At 37.3% G+C, this 19,735-nt stretch overlaps 1 protein-coding gene and 1 long non-coding RNA gene across 2 annotated transcripts in view; one reads left to right on the plus strand and one right to left on the minus strand.

The window, feature by feature from the left end:
* Window positions 1–10,201: 10,201 nt before the first annotated feature.
* Window positions 10,202–19,735, minus strand: part of LOC132195288 (uncharacterized) — a 95,502-nt gene continuing 85,968 nt past the window's right edge. The window contains exon 4 of the long non-coding RNA XR_009441629.1: window positions 10,202–10,693. This is a non-coding gene — a long non-coding RNA (uncharacterized LOC132195288). The remainder of the gene's footprint in view (window positions 10,694–19,735) is intronic.
* LOC132195472 (golgin subfamily A member 6-like protein 22) lies at window positions 14,287–16,246 on the plus strand. The gene is made up of 5 exons (XM_059617490.1): window positions 14,287–14,609; window positions 14,662–15,098; window positions 15,155–15,492; window positions 15,554–15,922; window positions 15,971–16,246. Exons 1-5 carry the CDS (start codon window positions 14,287–14,289, stop codon window positions 16,244–16,246), a joined length of 1,743 nt encoding a protein of 580 aa, XP_059473473.1.

A 19,735-nucleotide genomic window follows, 5' to 3' on the forward strand; every position in this document is an offset into this window, starting at 1 on the left:
GCGATAAGAGGGTTGTTATGGCAGCACGGCCGAAACGACGAGAGTTGTTCGGCGTGGAAGAGAAGAATGATTGCGACTTTGAAGCCAAATGGGGTGAGTGAACGATGGCCGCGCGCGGCAACACAAAAACACCGCATAAATCTATCACGCTTTTTTGCGGCCCAATTGAAAGAGCACCCTTCAGCCTCGGGCCGGCCAACAACCGGACGTCGGGGCCAAAAAAACAGGTGTCTTGGAAATTCATGCGATGAAAAATAGCGCTGCAAGGTACAGCAGAAGTGCTATTCGAGGCCCCTCTCTCGTGTTGACTCTGCTCGAGAGGGGTTGAGAGCTGCTTGCGCGGATAACAAAGTCGTTGGCGATGAAGCAGGACAATGAGATTTATGCGCGTGACAATTTTGTTTCGATGGCAGCCTCTCCACGTATTTTGCAGAGTCAGCTAAAATTTTTTAGTCATGAGTTAAATCAAACTTTCAGCTTATCTATTGGGGGCAAAATACCCAATTATAGGAAATTGCTTTCGATTGTTTTTAATTTTCAAATAAAATTTTGTACATGGAAAATGAAGAGGAAGAAGTCTTTCTACTCACTGTAAAAAGTGTTTTAATGGCTCTAATAATATATATCACAATTTGAAAATTTTTTTATTCTTACCATTAGCATGAAAAATAGGAAAAAAACATCAATTTTATTTTGGTAAAAATAAAAAGTATATTTATTTGAAAATAAGTTAAATGGAAAATTATTAATATTAATATTAATATTATTTTACTATTACTATTATTATTTATTCTACTCGTCATTCTTAATTAAACAGTTCACATTTTTTTACAATGTTTTCCAATTAAAAAAACTAACAACACTTCAATAAATGTACCGAATTATTTTTTTAAAAAAACATTAATATATGGTTGTCAATGCGCTGATAATAATGATTAAAAATTATCCTGAATTCGAATCCGAACAAAAATTGACATAATTATTGAAACAAAAAATTATGCAGTAAATCCTAACACCAAAAGATATCAAAATCTGACCTTCCCCTACCCCAACCAAATCCACATCCTTTCTTAATCTTTTTTCTCTCTTTTAGTTTTCAGCTTTGTTTGTCATCATCGCGTGGACCAAAATTAAGGATATGCCAGCAAAAAAATTATGATTTTTTAAATAAAGTTGAACCCAAAAATAAAAATAAAAAAAATTAATTGGGTGGTGCCTTCTGTACCACCAATAAAGGGCACAGGCCGACAAGACCCTAAAAAAAAAAAAAACATATTTGATATTTAAATTATTAATTATTAGTGTTGTTTATTTGTCCAAATTGTTACATTACATTGTTTGTATTCAATTGTTGAAAACAATTTAATGAAAATAAAGGAAATTTTGGGAAAAACGGCACCACCAACTTGAATTTTGCTAAAACTTCGGAGATCAAAAAGACCAAATCCGCTGCCACTGTTCTTTATGTTTTAAATATTTTTTCCTCCTTTTTTTTCAATTCTTTCAATTGCAAAATTTCTTTGCCAGATTTTATATTCAGCATTTTAGAAAGCGTTTCCGTATTGAATATTTGTTGACACTCAGTGTAATCAGAGCAAAAAAAATATTGATTTTGGTATTTGGTTTTAAAATGGATTTCTTTCATTCACTTCGCTGCCTTCGAAATACATTTAATTTCCTCCCGGCTTTTTTACTTTTTATTTTCAAATTAACAGTAATAAAAAGTGCATTCTCGGTCGTTAAATAACGCATTAAACAAGAAGTTACCATTTCACTATAATGCACTCACTCGTGCGCGACGCGGCAATAAACTCGATTGTGTTTCACTTGTGTTCCATTCCATCATTTTTTACGCACGGTTTTTATCCCTTTTATATCATTGTTTCGCCGTTTTTACGAGCATTTTAATGCCCCCTAAATAATTAGTCTGGCTGCCGTCATTTGACACACTTTGCTCGGTGCGCGCACAACGTGTGTCACTCTCCGTCGCGAAAAGCAATAAACGCGCGCGTCGAGCACCACAACAGTGGCACGGAGACAAACGGTTATTTACGAGGCGCACCGGCCACTCTTCAGTTAGCCAAGATTTATAATGATAAGAGCTAGAGCCGCAGCTAACGGAGCATCGCCGCACCGTGCGCAATTTAGATAAATATATCATCCAGGAAATAAACCACCCCATAAAGCGACGCAGCATATCTCTCGAAAACGACCAAATTTTTCACAAGAGTGACAGATTTTTCCCTTTTTATTAATTTTTCTCTCCACGAATATTCTGAAATTGAAATAGTTTTAATTCATTGACCTATCCTATCACTAAGCATTTATTTTTTAATTTTTTTTAAATTTTTTATTTTTAGGGTCAGGCCAAGACAAAGTCTTGTTGGCTTGTGCCCTTTATTGGTGGTACAGAAGGCACCACCCAATTTATTTTTTATTTTTTTATTTTTGGGTTCAACTTTATTTAAAAAAAATCATCATTCTGTACATATTTTATTAAATATTGTATAATATGGAGAGATTGATAAAAAGTAAAATATATAAAACGAGGAGGTGAGAAAAATGGACTCGGCTTAACCGTTTATGGAAGTGAAGAACTAAGACTTTTCCTCGTTTGTGAAAAGCCCGAGTACTTCACTTCCATTATCATCACCTCTAATGTCAGTTTCTTCAAACAGATTAACCGTTTCCCATCCAATAAGATGATAAGATCAATCTAAATTTTGATTTCAAGCTCCGGAGCTCCCTATTGTTTTCATTTTTGAAAAAACTCGCAATTATAAATATGTGAATAGAGCTGAAGTGCTTGGCTTTCAGCCTTGCGCTTTAGTCGCATAAGCACTGGCTGATAACTCCGATTGGAGTTGGCCGGACTTGTAATTTCTTTTCAAATAAATATACTTTATTAAAAAAAAAAATTGGCCAACTTGATTTAGATGGTTAAAAAAAACTTGATTTGGTTAATTTTTCATCAATTTTGGCGGTGTCAATTTTGGGGAAAATGTTTTTACAAAAAATCCGATAAGATACGATGGTGATTTTGAAAAATTCAGAACAATTAAATATTATCAAAACTTGAAAACAAAACATATAATAATTAATGGAGCTGTTTACTGTATTTAGCAGGATCCCCTCCTAAAGTTTATATTCACTTGAGCAAAAATAAAAAAAAGTACATAAATAAACCAAAAGTTAAGTAAAAATTGCAGGAAAAAAATACTGTTAATACTTTTCATATTATATTTTATATATTTTTTTCTTCTTAATCAATAATTTAGTTTGTTTCACAGTCAAATCCTCTGCTGCTGATGACAGAAAAAAAATGTAAAAACTTTCAAGCTATAGTAATCAAACTAACCGAGTGTGGAATCAAACGAGCGCAACATCGGATCGTTAAGTTCCATTTAATAAATTCAATTGCGTGTGAGGCTGCTCGGCCAAAGTAATTGGCAGCCGTTCTTGTTTTCCTTATTTTTATACTTTTTTGGGCTAGAAATGGCGCATATAAAAGACGATGGCAACTTTTCCTTAAAAGCCATTGTACACTTCATGAAGTTTTATGTCGCAGGCGTAAAGAGAAGTGGTGCCGAGAGCGGGAAGAAGCGATCTATTTTTTCTTTATACATCTGCTGCTTGTGCTCCGCAGCGGAGTTTATCTCAATTTGACACGTACGCCGCGGCACACAGCATTGGCTCTGTAAAGTGTTAAAGGACATGTCCGACACGAGCAAATACTCGCGGCGCAAGGCCCGAAATGTTGATTTAATGGAGCGGCGCGCAAAGAAAATCAATTGCACGCCGGTGCTTTTAGCAAATTGACTATGGTGGAGCTCCTTGCAAAAGATGGGCTCTTCTTGCAGATGACGGATTACGAGTGGTGAAAACGATGCCGCGAGATGCTTCTGCAGCGATTCTTTCAATTCGATTATTCTTCTGTTCTCAAACGGAAAATTTCGTTTTGTAAGAGAATGTTTTGAATATTTCATTATTTTAATAAGGAAAGGGATGTCATTTTTATCTATTAAAACAGATTTTGCTAAAATAATTTACAATCTATTTCTGATATTATATATTGTTTGGCGAGCTAATTATTTGTAAAATTTAACTTCAAAAATAATATTGTGCATTTTAAAAATTATATGATTGATAAATATGTAACCCCAAAAAATCATTAATTAAATTGCTCAAATAAATAAAACAAATAATAAATAAATATCAAACATTTAATTAAACTATAATTAAATATAAAACCTTTAAATAAATATTATTAAAAATAATATTATAACTTTGCTTTGGGGCTACATATCTCGTAAAAGCAGAAAATCACCTCAACTTCTCAGGACAACATCTTTGGAGACTTAATAACTAATCGCCTTTTCATGGAATTACGTTCCAAGACGCGAGATATGTGAGACAGCTAATTAATTATTTCCCGTTTCGAGTGGTTTCTTTGTTAAAGGAAGTTTTCTTTATTAAAGGTAGTGTTTGGGAAATTTAACGAAAAGTAAACAATTTTGAATCTTGTTTTGATTTAAAAATTAAATTAAAAAAACTTAAACAAGTCCTAAAATGAAATTAAATGGATTTGCTGCTGATGAAATTGATTGAGCAAAATTTCGACTGAGAAAAACCTCTTTGAAGAACAAAAACCGACCCTCGTGGCTTCGCACTGCACACGGCAGGTCCCAATGCAATAATATTGCACCATTCCCTTTAAGAATTAATTTGCTGAAATGCCACGGAGAGCGCAACGCGACACTCGCTGTCATGCGTCCCACTAGACAAAAACCAAACACGGCCTAGGAAAACAATGATCTAGAGAGAGAGAACGTGGCTTTCCTGCTGCAGAGTTTAATTATATGTGCGGTCGGCGGTCATCACGTATGAGTGCGGTTTTCTGCAGAAATTGCCGCCTGACCGCGCCCCACGTGTGCAGCAGGAAAAACTTTTCGGAAAGGATGTGAACTTTTTGCGCGCCTTCTCGATGTTATTAAAACAAACTTGCGGAAGCAGAGGCAAATTAATTAATAAGTCCGAGGAGATCGTTTGTGCGCTACTTGCATATTCAAATATACGGCTTCGCACGAGAAGTTGGTAAAGTCGGCAGCAAGAAATGTGTTAATTAGCACCGTCCTTTCGCCGTCTTTTGTCACACGTAGCAGGCGCGCGTTATTATATATATTTTTGCTTTTACTTTGGTGATGATAAACAAGCAGCAGACTTCTCGCCTCTCTTTTTCCTTGTTTGCTCCGAAACTCGGTTGTGAAATTGAATCCTTTTTCTCGAGGAAAAGAGAGAGAAAAGGACAAGTTGTTTGGAATTCGTATACGCGTGGCAAAAAACGTGAGACGCTTTTCTGGAAAAAGTTTGTGTCAGGTGAAATTCATATAAAATTTTTTATTTTTGTCTCGCCCGGCCAGCAGCTTGTTTCTGGCGAATGGGCAAAATTTGTCGTCACAGAGCGTGGTGTCGCGAGATAAGAAGGAGCAGATGCCGAGGCGTATAATTTGAAATGCGGAGAGGCAAAGTTGGCATGATAAGCTGAAACCACTTGGCAACCGACATGCATGTTGTGTCTAAACGAGAACCCACATAATTACCTGTTTCAAAATGGTCCTAGCTAGCGCAAAGTCACTTTAATTTTGTGTACGCAGACCGAAAGTTGGTGCTGGCGAAAACGCCAGACTCGCTTCATTATTTGCTCTCCGATGGAAAAGGAACGGACGTTCTGCAAAGTGTGGCAGCAAGTTTTAGCCAGCACAGGCCGCATGACCGACTCGAAATTAAGAGATATCTCCAGCCAAGTTTAAAGTACGGAGGTTGCGGTTCGCAGAAATTAAATTTTGCAGCGAGGCATTTGCACAGAAAGTGAATTGCGGTCTGCTTGGTTTTAATGCATAACAAAGTAATGAAATAAATTGAATGCTAACGAGGTGGATTTCATGAAAAATGAAAGAAATGAATAAATATTTTTTAGAAATTTATAATTCAATGTATAATAATTTAAACATTTAATTTATTATTATTTTTAGTTTCAAAGGGAGAGTTCAATGTCCCATAATCAACTAAATTAAAAATAACCGTCAAATATTTATGTACATGCAATTTTCTCTCATCTTATATTTGCTTCTTGGTTGTAAAGCTTGTAAACTTGTGTAGTTTATTACCTGCAGTTCATCACAATAAAATTAATGTTTTATAAATTTCATCTTTTTAATAAAATGGCAAAATCTAGCATAATTTGTTGATAAAATTTTTCGTAAATACAACATTCAAAGAAAAAGAAACAATTATTATTTTCATCTAATCTTTCTTTTTAATTTATCGCAAAAAAGCAAAAATGCCGATCTAATCGTAATAAAGAAAGCAATATAAGTTTTTTACTACTTGCCATGTATAAAATGTTGCCTATATCCGAGGCAGCAGCTTAATCCATCAGCAGTTTGTGAGGACAGTGGCGAGATTTATAATTATGGGGTGTTTGCATGCGTCCGGCACATTACCGGGGTGAAGTGATGCCCGTAAAAATATTCCCTCCGCACAATTTTGTCGCACCATCAAATCAGCGCCGGCGTTGCGCGCCGCCAGACAGTGCGGCCATTCCATCATTATTGATAAAAAAATTTTTTTAATAATCAAGATTGCGGCACGCTCTTTTCTCGCTCGGAAGGGTGAAGAACGGACGGACGCACGCTTCGCCCCCAACCGTTCATTTATAAACATTCGAGCGAGAGAAAAAAAAACAGAAAAGCTCCGCCATTTCCGCACGCGAGCTCCATTTAAATGTTAATATTTCAGGCCAGACGGCATTTAGTTTTATGTATGACTGATTTAGTATTCATTCTGATGAGATAGGATAAGAACGGGAAGGGGTAAATTATCGCCTCACTCGTCGGCGAAAGAGAATTGATTTTGTTATTGCCTGTGCCTAAAAGGTGCTTTGCACGAATCCATATGAGTTTATCATTCTGTTCTTTGTTGGTTTAATTGCGTAACGATGCAATCTGATTTACAGTTAATCCTTTTTTCCACGTAATGTTATTAAATTTAATCCAATTTTGTTTTTGTTTCAAATGTTAAAATATAAAATTATAAAATGTGATGAACATAAATAACAAATTCCTAAAGCAAAGCTTAATCTGAATGAGTTGCGGGAATAAAAGTTAAAATTATTTTTGCATTAAAAAACAGCTTACCAAAATCCTTTTAAAATATTTTGAGAGCTTTTTCAAAAAATTCACATAAAACGTCATGCAAAGTAAATTTAGAAAATAGGGATTATATAAGTCTGTTATTTTTCTTTCTTTTAAAAGGCGTACAATTTAATAATATATAATTATAGCTTTGCAGAGGAATTAAAATTCAATAAAATACACTCTTTTTATTTGAAGAAGAATTTAACGGGTTTTGAGAAATATTTCAAAACTTTTGTTTTCAGCTTTCATTTTTTGCATTTCAAAATTCAACATCATTTAGGAAGAACTTTTTTTTGCCTCGGATTATTTTTATCCATTGGACGATTTTCAGATAAATATTGCGGCAGAAGATTCAGCGATCTCCCTCGAGAGATGATGAGACTATATATTATCTTTGTGGAGAAAGACTATGCGAAATTAAATTCCCCCTTTCCGCAGCCGAACGCCGGCAGCATTAAGTATTCGTCGAGAGGCTCCAAGCTGGAAATCCGATATAAATTCGCCAATATGCTGAGCTTGTATCAATTTTCGAAATAGACGAGTGACTCTAGGGGCTGAGCGAGCGTTTCTCGACTGGCAGCCGCAGCTTTCCTGTCTCGAGCAACTCCCGGGGAAAATGTAAACGACAATTACTATTGCATTGTGTATTGCCGACGGCTGCGGTCGCAATGAAGGAGCCAATCAAGCTGTCTCAGGACATCAATAGCTTTCTAACGAGGATCTCTGCCACCCGAAGACCGCCGTTTTCAGCTGACTACGCGATTTCCTCCTCTGCCCTGCCCTCACTGCTGGGATTTCGACAAGGCAGTCGGCAGCTCTGTAGTGCCACTTTCTTTGATGGACTGCGAAACCAACCGACTTATAAACACTTTGTGCCAAGTTGGTTATTTTGTCCAAGCAGTGAAACAACTCTAGAGACGTGTTGTAATTATTGTAATGGCTGACCACGAAGAGGGAGAGGAAATTTCTCAAGTCTCTTAACACAACTCTCGCCAGGAAAGACGCCGTAACTAATTTTCACAATAATAATTGTAGATTATATTTGATTAAAGCTATTAATAATATTCTAGGCAATTCAAAATTTGTTTAATTGCAAATTTCAATTAAAAAAAATTTTTTTTTTAAATAAATTTACGCGTTTCAAACAGAAAATCTTTGCTTGAAATTAATTTCAAAACATGTTTTACTTCTAGGATTTTAGTTTGAATTGTTTTTAAGAACTTTTATTAAGTATTTTTAGGAATGACTAATTTTTTTATTAGAAATTGGTGCAGTATTTTAACGTCGTAGTTAAAAATGAGCCTCGAAATCCTTTCCCATGGAGTTGGGATTCCCAAAAGTCATTTATTCGACCCTCTCTCATTCCACCACTAACGTGTCTCCCGAGGGTGCAGCACTCGCTCGCATTTTTCCGACACATGGTGACGTTCTGCCCCCTTTCCCGACTAGCACAACCAATTTTTCCCGAGACGCAAAATGGCATTCTTTGCATTTCTCCGACAGGCTCGAGTGCAGCAGAAAATGCGAGGAAATAAAATAAAAAAGCTCCCTCTTTTCTTAGCACGCTTTTCACTCAAATGTCGGGAGGAAAAAGTCACAATTGAAATTTGCACGCGCAGTAAGACTCTTCGATGCACTCCTCGTGCACATTAGGAATGTGTTTTGAATTATTTCCCAACGGACGCCCGCACCTGATGTGCACGAGGTGAGATTGAATTCCACGCTTTTCTTCTCCACCCCTCCGTGAATGTGCAGGAAAAGAAAAAAGAATTTTCCTGGGAATTTTTCTTTTTGATGAAATGTTGTTTCGCTCCGAGATTATTTTACATGGGGAAAAAAAAATGCTCCCTGCCTGTGGGCCGATGTTGCCAACGGCCCAAAGGCAAACCTCTCCGACCTTTACGGCCCACATAACTCATCGGGCTGATAAAAAATTCAGACGGATGCAGCTCGAGATTTGCACGTCCCAGCGCCGGACCGAATTTTCAATTGGACCCCGGCCGGAAATAGAGCCGTCATTACAGGCACGTGAGCACTTTTGGATTGATTCATTTTGTGAGCAAGAAGTATTTAAAGGAGGAGTACCTTGAATTTCACGGTTGGAACGTGATGGGAATCGGGTACGTGCTGGACGGGACAATAATTTAATTTGGCGGTGGAAACTGGAATTGCCGGCTATAAAGGGATGCAGCGGAGTGCATTTAGTGCGCCAAATGCGAGTTTAAATTTTCCGCTGCATAAAAAATTAAAAGCAGGCAAGAGATATATGAGATGGTCCCTCAGGGATCATGATGATCGTTGAAAATAACATATGTGTGCAGCTACGCGTTCAAATTTTCTTGGCAAGGATTCAGAACATCCGAAAATTTATAATTTATTAGTTTTCATTCCCTAAAAGGTAATTTTTAAGTAAAAAAGTAATAATTAAATGTTAAATCACCTAAGGAAAATTTAAGATTATTTTTATAGATGAAAAATGCCTTATAGGCGCCTATTTAGTTAATTTTTCATCTGCATAACAGGCTCTTTTAGGTGTAAAAGCTAAAGAGTTGAAAATGACGGTATTTTTTTTTCAAAAACTTTATTGTTTTTTAGCTTTTTATATGAATGAAGGCAACATACTTGATTTTGAAAGATATTTATAAAAATAATAATAGTTAGGTGATAAAAGTTGGAAAAAAAACGGGGAAAAATTAATTGATTTTAGGTGAATATACGTTTTTACTCGATTAGGTGAAAAATAAGGGAAATAAGGGTATTTTCTTAGATAATAATTCTTAAATATCAATTTTAAATTGAAAAGTTATTCAAAATTTGGTCTGTGTTAGTAAATTGCCAACGAAAAGGCAAATATTTTATGGTGATCACCTAATTTTATTTTTTTTCTATGTATAAATTATATATATGAAAATTATTTTGATGAAATAATATATCCGGACAAGTAATTGAATGGTGCATTCAATTTTGGTTGGTATTCAACGAGACGTTAGATTAAAAATTTAACATTTCAATTTGTACAGCAAAAACTCAACATAAAACAACTTTCTTGATGCTACTATATCCTAAGAAATTCCAATCATTAAGGAAATCGGAGAGGAATTTTTATCTTGAGATTGCTGGAAAAAGTTTAAAATGAATAAAGAAGTCTTCTTTATTTTGACTCTCTGGCAAGTTGCTTCTTCTCAGAAGTGCGTACAAAGCGTTAAAAAAAACTAGACAGCACCTTGGAAAGTCCTCGGCTCTCTTATTCGCAGGGACCAAATGAAATTGGGCCGCAGTCTTTTCATCTGGCGCGGCTCAAAGGGAATTCTTTACTGTGGACGACGCGCGGGCGGAAAAAAGTAGCCGCTTGGAAAGGAAAACACGGCGAGTGGATGGAAGGATGAAAATCGAAGGGCGGCTCGAAAAGAAAGGAGAAAATCAATCCAATTTACCTAAAATCATCCTTGCCGTCAGCAATTGATGTCTTACTTCCGACCGGGCTGTCAGTCTCTCTTCTGCAACATAAAAGGGCAGAGCATTAAAGGAATCGAACCGCCGGAAGGGTTGAAAGGAGCACAGCGAACTCAAATAAACATTGTGAATGAAAGAAAGGCTCTTTAAAAATACAAGGGTAACTCTGGTGTTTGTGCGCGGCCGAGCAGACATATGCACATGGCGCAAGAACGCATCCACTTTGTATAATGGAATTAAACTTTTCGTGCTGCTTAATGGCACGGACTTTGCAAAATTCTTTCGTTCTTGAAGAGAGTTCGAATGAAGAGCAACTTTTAAAAGAAGCTTAACTTGGTAAACAGCGTCCCGACGAGACAAAATTATTCACTCCATTTAATTTAATGAATATAAATCAATGGCGGCGGCAAAGCGGCTATTTTTGTTTTCTGGCGCCGCACTAAGGAACGGCTTAATTCTGCGAGAAGGAGGAGAGAGAGAGAGCCAAGGCCTTAATGCTAATTTATGCACGCAACCGTGGATCTTTAGGCTTGGCACAATCAATTATTTGGAGCGTAACAAATTCAGCCTTGCCGCACTTTGACAATTTACGACCGAGTTTTCCGCCTCATTCCGCCTTGGCGTTTAAGCATGTAAAATTAGGCAACTAAGGAAAAGTTTTGTTAAAAATGTGATGATGTATAATAATCAACGTTTAATTCAACACAAAATAAGGAACTGATATAAAATTAGTTTATTTTATTAAAATTTACATAGAAAAATAAAAATATTTAACGTTTTTATTATTTAATTAATGTAAGAAATCAAAAATTAAAAAGATTTCACAATATTTCATATTTTTTATTATATTTATTTATTTAATTTTTTTTTCATAATACTTTATACGTATTTTTTTTAGAAGAAATCGTCATTCAAGAAGATGATCATGGATTTAATTAAAAACAATTTAATGCAACGAGGAAAAAGCTGATCTATTCGCGTCCATAATTCATAAATCTATGTATAAAGTTAATGAATATTTTTGTCTATTGATATTGATTTAACAACAACCTGTAATTTAAATTCCTCATAACTTTAACTGTGAAACACCTTATAAAAATGTTCTTATTTCATATTTCATATATCGCCTCAAATTATAACTCATTAAATGATAATAATTGCTAATTCTAGCTCGACCCTTTATAAATTACGCAAGGTTTGCTTTAATTATACACTTTTGCAGGACACTGCTCTTGTATGTATGTCATTGTGGAGACGGTAACGTGCCTTCTTGTTAACATGTTGCGTCACTAATGAACATGCACCCACCCGCAGACTGAATTTGCATCCACACACGGGATGGTCTCCTGTGTGCCTGTGCGAGCGCACCGCTTGCCGCTTGGGCAACTCGCCCGACCGACTCGAACCCAACCAACTGACGAGGTTATAAATAATGCATGTAGGTCACCCTCATGAAAGTAATTAAAGATGGAAGTGGCACTATGTAGTGCGCGAGCGCGTGTGTGGGTTCCAGACCCGGAATCCGCATCTAATTGCCAGCAGTTCGAAAGAACCCGGCGACGTGAGCCGGAATAATTAATGCGCAGTGCCTTTGAAACTTGCTGTGAACTCGATTAATTTTCCCTCCAGGGAACGACGGGTTGTCAATTATGTATCAAACAAGGAAAGTAAGACGCGTCGGGCTGATTTCCTGCGTTCGAAGCGGCAATTTCCTCAACATAACTGTTGCCTTTATGTTTCCTTGCAATTATATAAATGAATGAAGTGAAAATAACAATGGAAATGAAGAGATCGGGCTTTTCCTCGTTGCAAAAAATTGTTTTTATTCAAAAACAAACGGCTCTATCAGTTTCGGTCACGGTCTGCGACCCTATTTCATGTTTGTTTTTGAATAAAAACAATTTTTTGCAACGAGAAAAAGCCCGATCTCTTCATTTCCATGAAAATAACAAGTTGCGGTTATTTAAAAAATAGATGCTCTGTTGCTTCTTATCAATTTATTGAAAAAGTTTTATTATTAAATCAAATTCTATTTTCTCTTTTTCTATACAAACTTAATTAATATTTTGCATTCATCTGAGAGGAATACGAGAGAGATTTTAAAATCAACATTCCTCGTACTTTTCATTCAAGAATTATTGCTACTTATTTCTACCCTTTCATGGCTGTGTTAAGTTTTACTTAATTAGAAAAACAAGCCATTCGAGACTATTTCTACTAATTACACAAGAGAGCAAAACTAATTAACAAATTTATCAAGATTGCTGTGACTTGTTTGGTAAATATAAAATTAATTGAATTGAACTTATTTTTTTCACGAGAATTTTTTAATTTTAGAAAACTTTGCTAGAGGCGGCGCATTTTTTTGTTTTTTTCTTGTCCAATTTTTAAGATTTCACAGGACATTATGAAATAAAAATATCTTAAATAAATATAGATAATTATTGTTCAATAATTTCAGCAATCCAAACTAGTTAAGAGAAAGTGAGTTAGGCAACGTGCGGCGCACATCCGTCGTGCGTGTTGCCTAAGCGTGAAATCGGCAGGCTGTCTTTTTGCGAGGGCCGCTCCCGAACTCACTGGAGCTTGAAGAGCCGGCCAGTGGGAGCAGTGAGAGGGATAAAAGTCGAATTTCCAGCTCATCAGGCAAAGCGCGGCGCGGCTTTATGATTTCAATTTGTAACATGTCATCAGCGGAGCCGAAACACCTCTCTGGGGGAGCCTGGGCGATCTGGGTCACTGGCATGAGGGTGAATATAACTTTAATCTGGCCGGGCCTGACATAAAGAGGCATTGTGCTGGCCTCCTTCTGATCCACCGATGCATGGACTCCACGTCGGTCGGGTAATCTCTTAAAACCGCGCCGTGGTCCGGACTCGGAATGACCCTGGCCGGCCGGCCTGTGCCTCGAGTAAATCTCCATCAGAGTGACGTCGACGTGCAAAAAGCGCTCGTCGGCGGCGGCAAATAAACATGTGACGATTTGGCCACGGGAAAGGCAGAGGAAGTAGCTTGTTTTTTTTTCGACAAATGTGGGTCTAGTTAGCTGAAAGAACAGATCCGGAGAAAATGCTTGTTGTTTTCTTTTTCTCTCTAGACATTTTTCAATAAACCACAAACAATGAATATTAAAATTGACGAACAGATTTAATTTTAAATGAACAAGAAAAAAAGAGATGCTGAAACGATTGCAAAATTAAAAGACCTAAAAAGAAGCCAATATTAAAAATTTGTTTAATTTTTTTTCACTTTAATATAAATTCTTTGCACATATATAACAAAAATTAAAATCAATTTTATTACAAAATTTTTAGATCATTACTAAAAATTTCTGATTTCTTTTCAAATTTCAGAAGTTTTAAAGTGTTTATTGTTCAGGGTCCCATAGAAAGTATGATTTTTCATTAACATTGATTTTATATAATTCTACAAAATAATTTAATTGCGCACCTATACCCATAATTCCGCAATGAAAATATTCTCACAATAGACATGTAAATAAGGAATTAACGAACGAAATGCAACAATAGGATTTTACTTGTATCTGTTTTCAACTTTCAAAATATAAGTCATTGTTGAACTCGAATTTTCAAAGAATTCTCCACATTTTAACAGCCAATCAGCAGCAACGGTAAAAATGGACCCGATTTCTTTAGAACATCAATATGAAATGAGATTATCTTGGAATAAGAGCTGCCTGGAGGAGCTGAATTCCACGAGAAAGGAAATTTTGGGCTACGAGGAGAAGGAAGCCAAATGGCTGGACGAGGCAGAAACCCCCGGTCTGGAGGACAAAGTCGGTGAGCTTCGCTCCAAGAATTTCAAATGTCACGAGTTTCAGCGTCGAATTCTCGAGGAGGAAACAAATTTGAAAGGCATTCGCATCTCAGAGACTGAAAACAACTACAAGCAGGTGCAGGAAAAAGTGACTTGGAGGAATAAGTCCTCGACTAGAGCACGGTAAAAATGATTTGAATTTTTAAAGAATTATTTCAAAATTAAAATTTTAAAGGATTGCCTACTTGAAAGAGAAACTGAAAATCGAGATGGAGCATGGTTCCTGCATGACCAAGATTTTGAAAGATTTGACGAAAAACCTTGTCTCTGTCAAACACAACGGCATTCAGAGCAAATCGCCGCCGTCCACAGACTTGGCCTCTGTGAATGTGTTCCTGGAGCGGCGACTCATGGCCAAAGAAGCCGATTTGACCAGATTGGAAAAGCAGCGTGTGCGCTTAGAGAGGTCAAAACGTGCTGTGATGAACAAGTCGGCCGTGGACGACTTGGGAAGCATCAATTCCAGTGACGTGGAGAGCGTGTCCGAGGCTGAAAGTCATGACATCACGCCACTGACAAAGGCCCTGCAGGAAAACATCGCCCTTACCTTAGAGAAGCAGAAGCTTGAGCGTGAGATTAAATTGGTTACGGAGAGGAACGAGGAAAAAAGAAGTATAATTTGTTGATCTATTTAAATTTTTTCATGTTATAATTTTAAAATATTTAAGATCGTTGCGAGAAATCCAGGACTGAGTTGGAAGAGCTGCAGAAAAAACTTGAGCAGTATCAGAACGTCAAAGTTGAGTGGAGCCAGACAAAGGAAAACATCCAGAAATTGATCAAAGTTATTTCCGAGCGTACGGAAATCTGTGCTGCCCTTCAGGAGAAGGTGGATAAGAACAACGAGGAGATTCACAGGGTCAAGGACAGCATTATTAGCCACCAGGCTAGGCTGGCAAATAGTGAATTTAGTGATGAGGAACTCGCCAAGACCCAGGAAATAGAAAATCAGGTGATCAAGAAGAGGCAGGAGCTGGAATCGGTGGAGAAGAAAATCGAGGATGCTGTGCGTAGTTTTTATCTAAATCTTTGTGAGTTAAATTTTCCAAAGACAATAAATTTTATAGGTGGTTGAGATGAATGAGCTAACGGAGCAGAACTTGGCTCTGAGCGCAGAATACGAGGAGATTCGCATCAAAAACAAGATGAAGGAGAGTGAAATTGCAGAGAAAAAGAAAAAGGAAGATGATGAAATTAAAAATTTGAAGCTGAGCATCATGCAGCTGCAGAGAGAAACTGCAGTGAAGAGAGAGAATATCAAGAACTTGATGGAGTACGATGAGGAGCTGAGCAGGAAGATTGAGGAAGCGAGCTTTGAGTTTCAACAGCTCAAAGAGAGCCTTGCAAAGTTACGCTCCGAGAAGCAAGTGATGCAGTCGGACAGAAAGAAGATTGAGGCCAACATAGAGGAGGTGGATGCTATAATAAAAAAGACGGTAAAAAAAGATATAAAATGATGAAACAAATTGTAATTTTTTTTCAAGGCTGAGGAGAGAGCAGAGCTTCAGGCGACTGTTCCAGAATTGGAAGAAGAGATCAAGGAGAAGAAACGTGTCAGGGACGAGCTGCAGGAACAACTGAACGCCATCCTTGTGGATTCGGAAAAGGCCAGGAATCTGATGTGGCAGGTGCAGGAGTCCAAACAGGCGGCCGAGGAGGCCAAGGAAATCGAAGCCAAATCTAGTGAGGGTGTGTTCTCTTGGCTCATGGGCTGGTCCAATTCTGATCAAAAACCAGCCATTGAGTTCACCGAAAAATAGATATTTTTTTGTATGCAATAAACAAATAATTTTTGTCGGTCCTGTTAAAAAAAGTTTCAGATTATAATTTTCTTATTTAAATTATGCCCATAATTGTATTTTTAAAAATAAATATAAAGTACCAAGCCCGTATAATTATTTAAAAAAAAAATAACTCATGGAGAACATAATTACTATTTAGAATATAAAAAAAGCCTTTTTTTATTGAATTAAAAGCTAACATGCTAAATGCTTATTAGGTTGTTTCAGTGAAAATGCTTCAGGTGTCTTTTGTGTATTCCATAAATTAAAAATTAAAAAAAAGCATCACCAATTAAAATGTATTTATTCTCCGTACAATAAAGTTATATAAAAATTAATAATTTCATTTCAAAAAGGACGAGCTGAGTGGCTGAAATGACTGCATGAAATTCAAACCCTTTTCAGATAATGATCAAACGCTAGTTAAATAATTAAATGTATGGTGCTGGAATTTCCTGAAAAATAAAATTGATTGGCTAATTTATATATTAGATTTGCAGGTTTCTTTCAAAAATTTCCTCATAAGGGTATCGAAATATATTCATAATCCATTATTTCCCCAACGATCGTTCTGCAACAATGGTAATTTAGAGATATTTCAAAATATCTAACAAATGCAACAATAGGATTCATCCTATCAGTTTTCAACTTTTGAAATTAAATGCATTGTTGAACACAAATTTTCAAAGATCATTCTTTAGTTTCCAACGGCCCTTCAGCAGAAACGGCCAAAATGGACCCGATTTCCTTAGAAACACAATATGAAGTGCAGTTTTCTTGGAATAACAGCTGCCTGGAGGAGCTGCTTTCTACGAGAAAGGAAATTTTGGGCTACGAGGAGAAGGAAGCCAAATGGCTGGACGACGCGGAAACCCGCGGTTTGGAGGACAAAGTCAGCGAACTTCGCTCCAAGAATTTCAAATGTCACGAGCTTCAGCGTCGAATTCTTGAGGAGGAAACGAATTTGAAGGGCATTCGCATCTCAGAGACTGACAACAACTACAAACAAGCGCAGGAAAAACTGGCATGGAAGAAAAAGTCCTCGACTAGAGCGCGGTAAAAATGATCTGAATTTTTAAGAATTATTTCAAAATTAAAATTTTAAAGGATTGCCTACTTGAAAGAGAAACTGAAAATCGAGATGGAGCATGGTTCCTGCATGACCAAGATTTTGAAAGATTTGACGAAAAACCTTGTCTCTGTCAAATATAACGGCATTCAGAGCAAATCGCCGCCGTCCACCGACTTGGCGTCTGTGAATGTGTTCCTGGAGCGGCGACTCGTGGCCAAAGAAGCCGATTTGACCAGATTGGAAAAGCAGCGTGTGCGCTTAGAGAGGTCGAAACGTGCTGTGATGGACAAGTCGGCCGTGGACGACTTGGGAAGCATCAATTCCAGTGACGTGGAGAGCGTGTCCGAGGCTGAAAGTCATGACATCACGCCACTGACAAAGGCCCTGCAGGAAAACATCGCCCTGACCTTAGAGAAGCAGAAGCTTGAGCGTGAGATTAAATTGGTTACGGAGACGAACGAGGAAAAAAGAAGTATTATTTGTTAATTAATTTAAATTTTTTGATGTTACAATTTAAAAAATTTAAGATCGTTGTGAGAAATCAAGGACTGAGTTGGAAGAGCTCCAGAAAAAACTTGAGCAGTACCAGAATGTCAAAGTGGAGTGGAGCCAGACAAAGGAAAACATCAAAAAAAATAGACGAAGAAATTTCCGAGCGTACAAAAAGCTGTGCTGCTCTTGAGGAGAAGGTGGATAAGAACAATGAGGAGATCCACAGGGTCAAGGAGAGCATCCATAGCTTCCAGTCTAGGCTTGCAAATAGTGAATTTAGTGATGAGGAACTCGCCAAGGCTCAGGAAGTAGAGAATCAGTTGAACAATAAGAGGCAGGAGCTGGAATTCCTGATGAAGAAATTTGAGGACGCTGTTCGTAGTTTTCACCTCTGATTGTTGAATTAAATTTTTGAAACAAGAACTTTTACAGGTGATTCAGCGGAATGTGCTGAAGGAGCAGATCTCGATTCTGAGCGCAGATTACGAGGAGATTCACGCCAAAAACCAGCAGATGGAGAAAGAAATTGCAGAGAAAAAGGAAAAAGAGGCCGAGGAAATTAAAAATCTGAACATGCGCATCAAGCAACTTCAGAGAGAAACTGAAGTCAAGACGGAAAACATCAAGAATTTGATGGAGTGCGACGAGGAGCTGAGCAGGAAGATTGAGGAAGCGAGCACCGAGTCTCTCCATCTCAAAGAAAGTCTTGAGAAGCTCCGCTCCGAGAAGCAAGTGATGCTGTCAGACAGCATGAAGATCAAAGCCAACATGCAGCAGGTGGAGGCAATAATCAAAAAGACGGTAACAGAAATAAATAATAATAAACAAAAAATATAAAATTTAATTTAATTTCCAGACCAAGGAAAGGGAAGAGCTTGAGGTGAAAGTTCCAGAACTGGAGAAAGAGATCAAGGAGAAGAAACGTGTCAGGGACGAGCTGCAGGAACAACTGAACGCCATTCTGGGGGATTCGGACACAGCCAGGAATCTGCTGAGGCAGGTGCAGGAGTCCAAACAGGCGACCGAGGAGGCCAAGGAAAACGAAGCCAAATCTAGTGAGGGTGTGTTCTCTTGGCTCATGGGCTGGTCCAAGACTGATCAAAAACCAGCCATTGAGTTCCCCAACGAATAGTTATATTTTTTTTAATGCAATAAATCTGATTACCGGTTCTGCTAAAAAAATCGAAATATTTTTAACTTTAATTTGAATAATGCCCATTTATATGTCATATCTAGCCTTTATTTCAAATTAAAAAAAAAAATCGTGGAGATATTATTGATTTATTCAGAATCACATTTAAAACACACATGAAATGAGAAGCTAATGGGCTGTCGTTGATTCTCATTGAAATAATTCCAAACTGATTGAATGCACCAAATCAATTTGCGAAATCCAACCGCAGAAATGGCGCGCTCGCAATAATCGGTGAAACCAACCACACGTCAGTCGATGGTGCTCCAACGCAATCAGCATAGAGATTTGTACTCGAAATAAGAGAGCGCCCATTCCATTGCCGCGAAACGGAATTCTGCTTGCTGACGGTAAACAAATTGCTTGCGGCGCTGATTGCCGAACATGATTGAATAGTTTGCCCCGCACACTCGTGAACAAAGCACTCGGTCAGACACGGTGGTTTGCGCGCATATGATGAAATCTCCCGTCAGGGCGTGCAATATTTTACTGCGGTAAACGCAATTAATTATGCAAACCTGAACATATATTTCACATTCATAAAAAAAAACCATTTGTTTTTGTTTTCATGATTTCGATTAAATAGCCAGCAATATATTGAAATTTCCCATGAATATAACAAAGTTTTTGTTCGAACAATGCAGAGCTGCTGGAGTTGCAAAAGGATCGAAGAAACTTTCCACGGCTAAGAATTAATTTAAAGATAATGCTC

The sequence above is a fragment of the Neocloeon triangulifer genome, unplaced genomic scaffold (genome assembly GCF_031216515.1).
Source record: "Neocloeon triangulifer isolate White Clay Creek 2 clone unplaced genomic scaffold, ASM3121651v1 ptg000009l, whole genome shotgun sequence".
In the NCBI taxonomy this organism is placed as follows: Eukaryota; Metazoa; Arthropoda; class Insecta; order Ephemeroptera; family Baetidae; genus Neocloeon; species Neocloeon triangulifer.

What these genes read in the sequence shown, in the direction of transcription:
- LOC132195472 (XM_059617490.1), top strand. Translation starts at nt 14,287, where the DNA reads ATGGACCCGATTTCTTTAGAACATCAATATGAAATGAGATTATCTTGG. An exon ending in AGAAGAAAATCGAGGATGCT is followed by an intron (nt 15,493 to 15,553) that starts GTGCGTAGTTTT and finishes TAAATTTTATAG; the next exon opens with GTGGTTGAGATGAATGAGCT. An exon ending in ATGCTATAATAAAAAAGACG is followed by an intron (nt 15,923 to 15,970) that starts GTAAAAAAAGAT and finishes TTTTTTTTCAAG; the next exon opens with GCTGAGGAGAGAGCAGAGCT.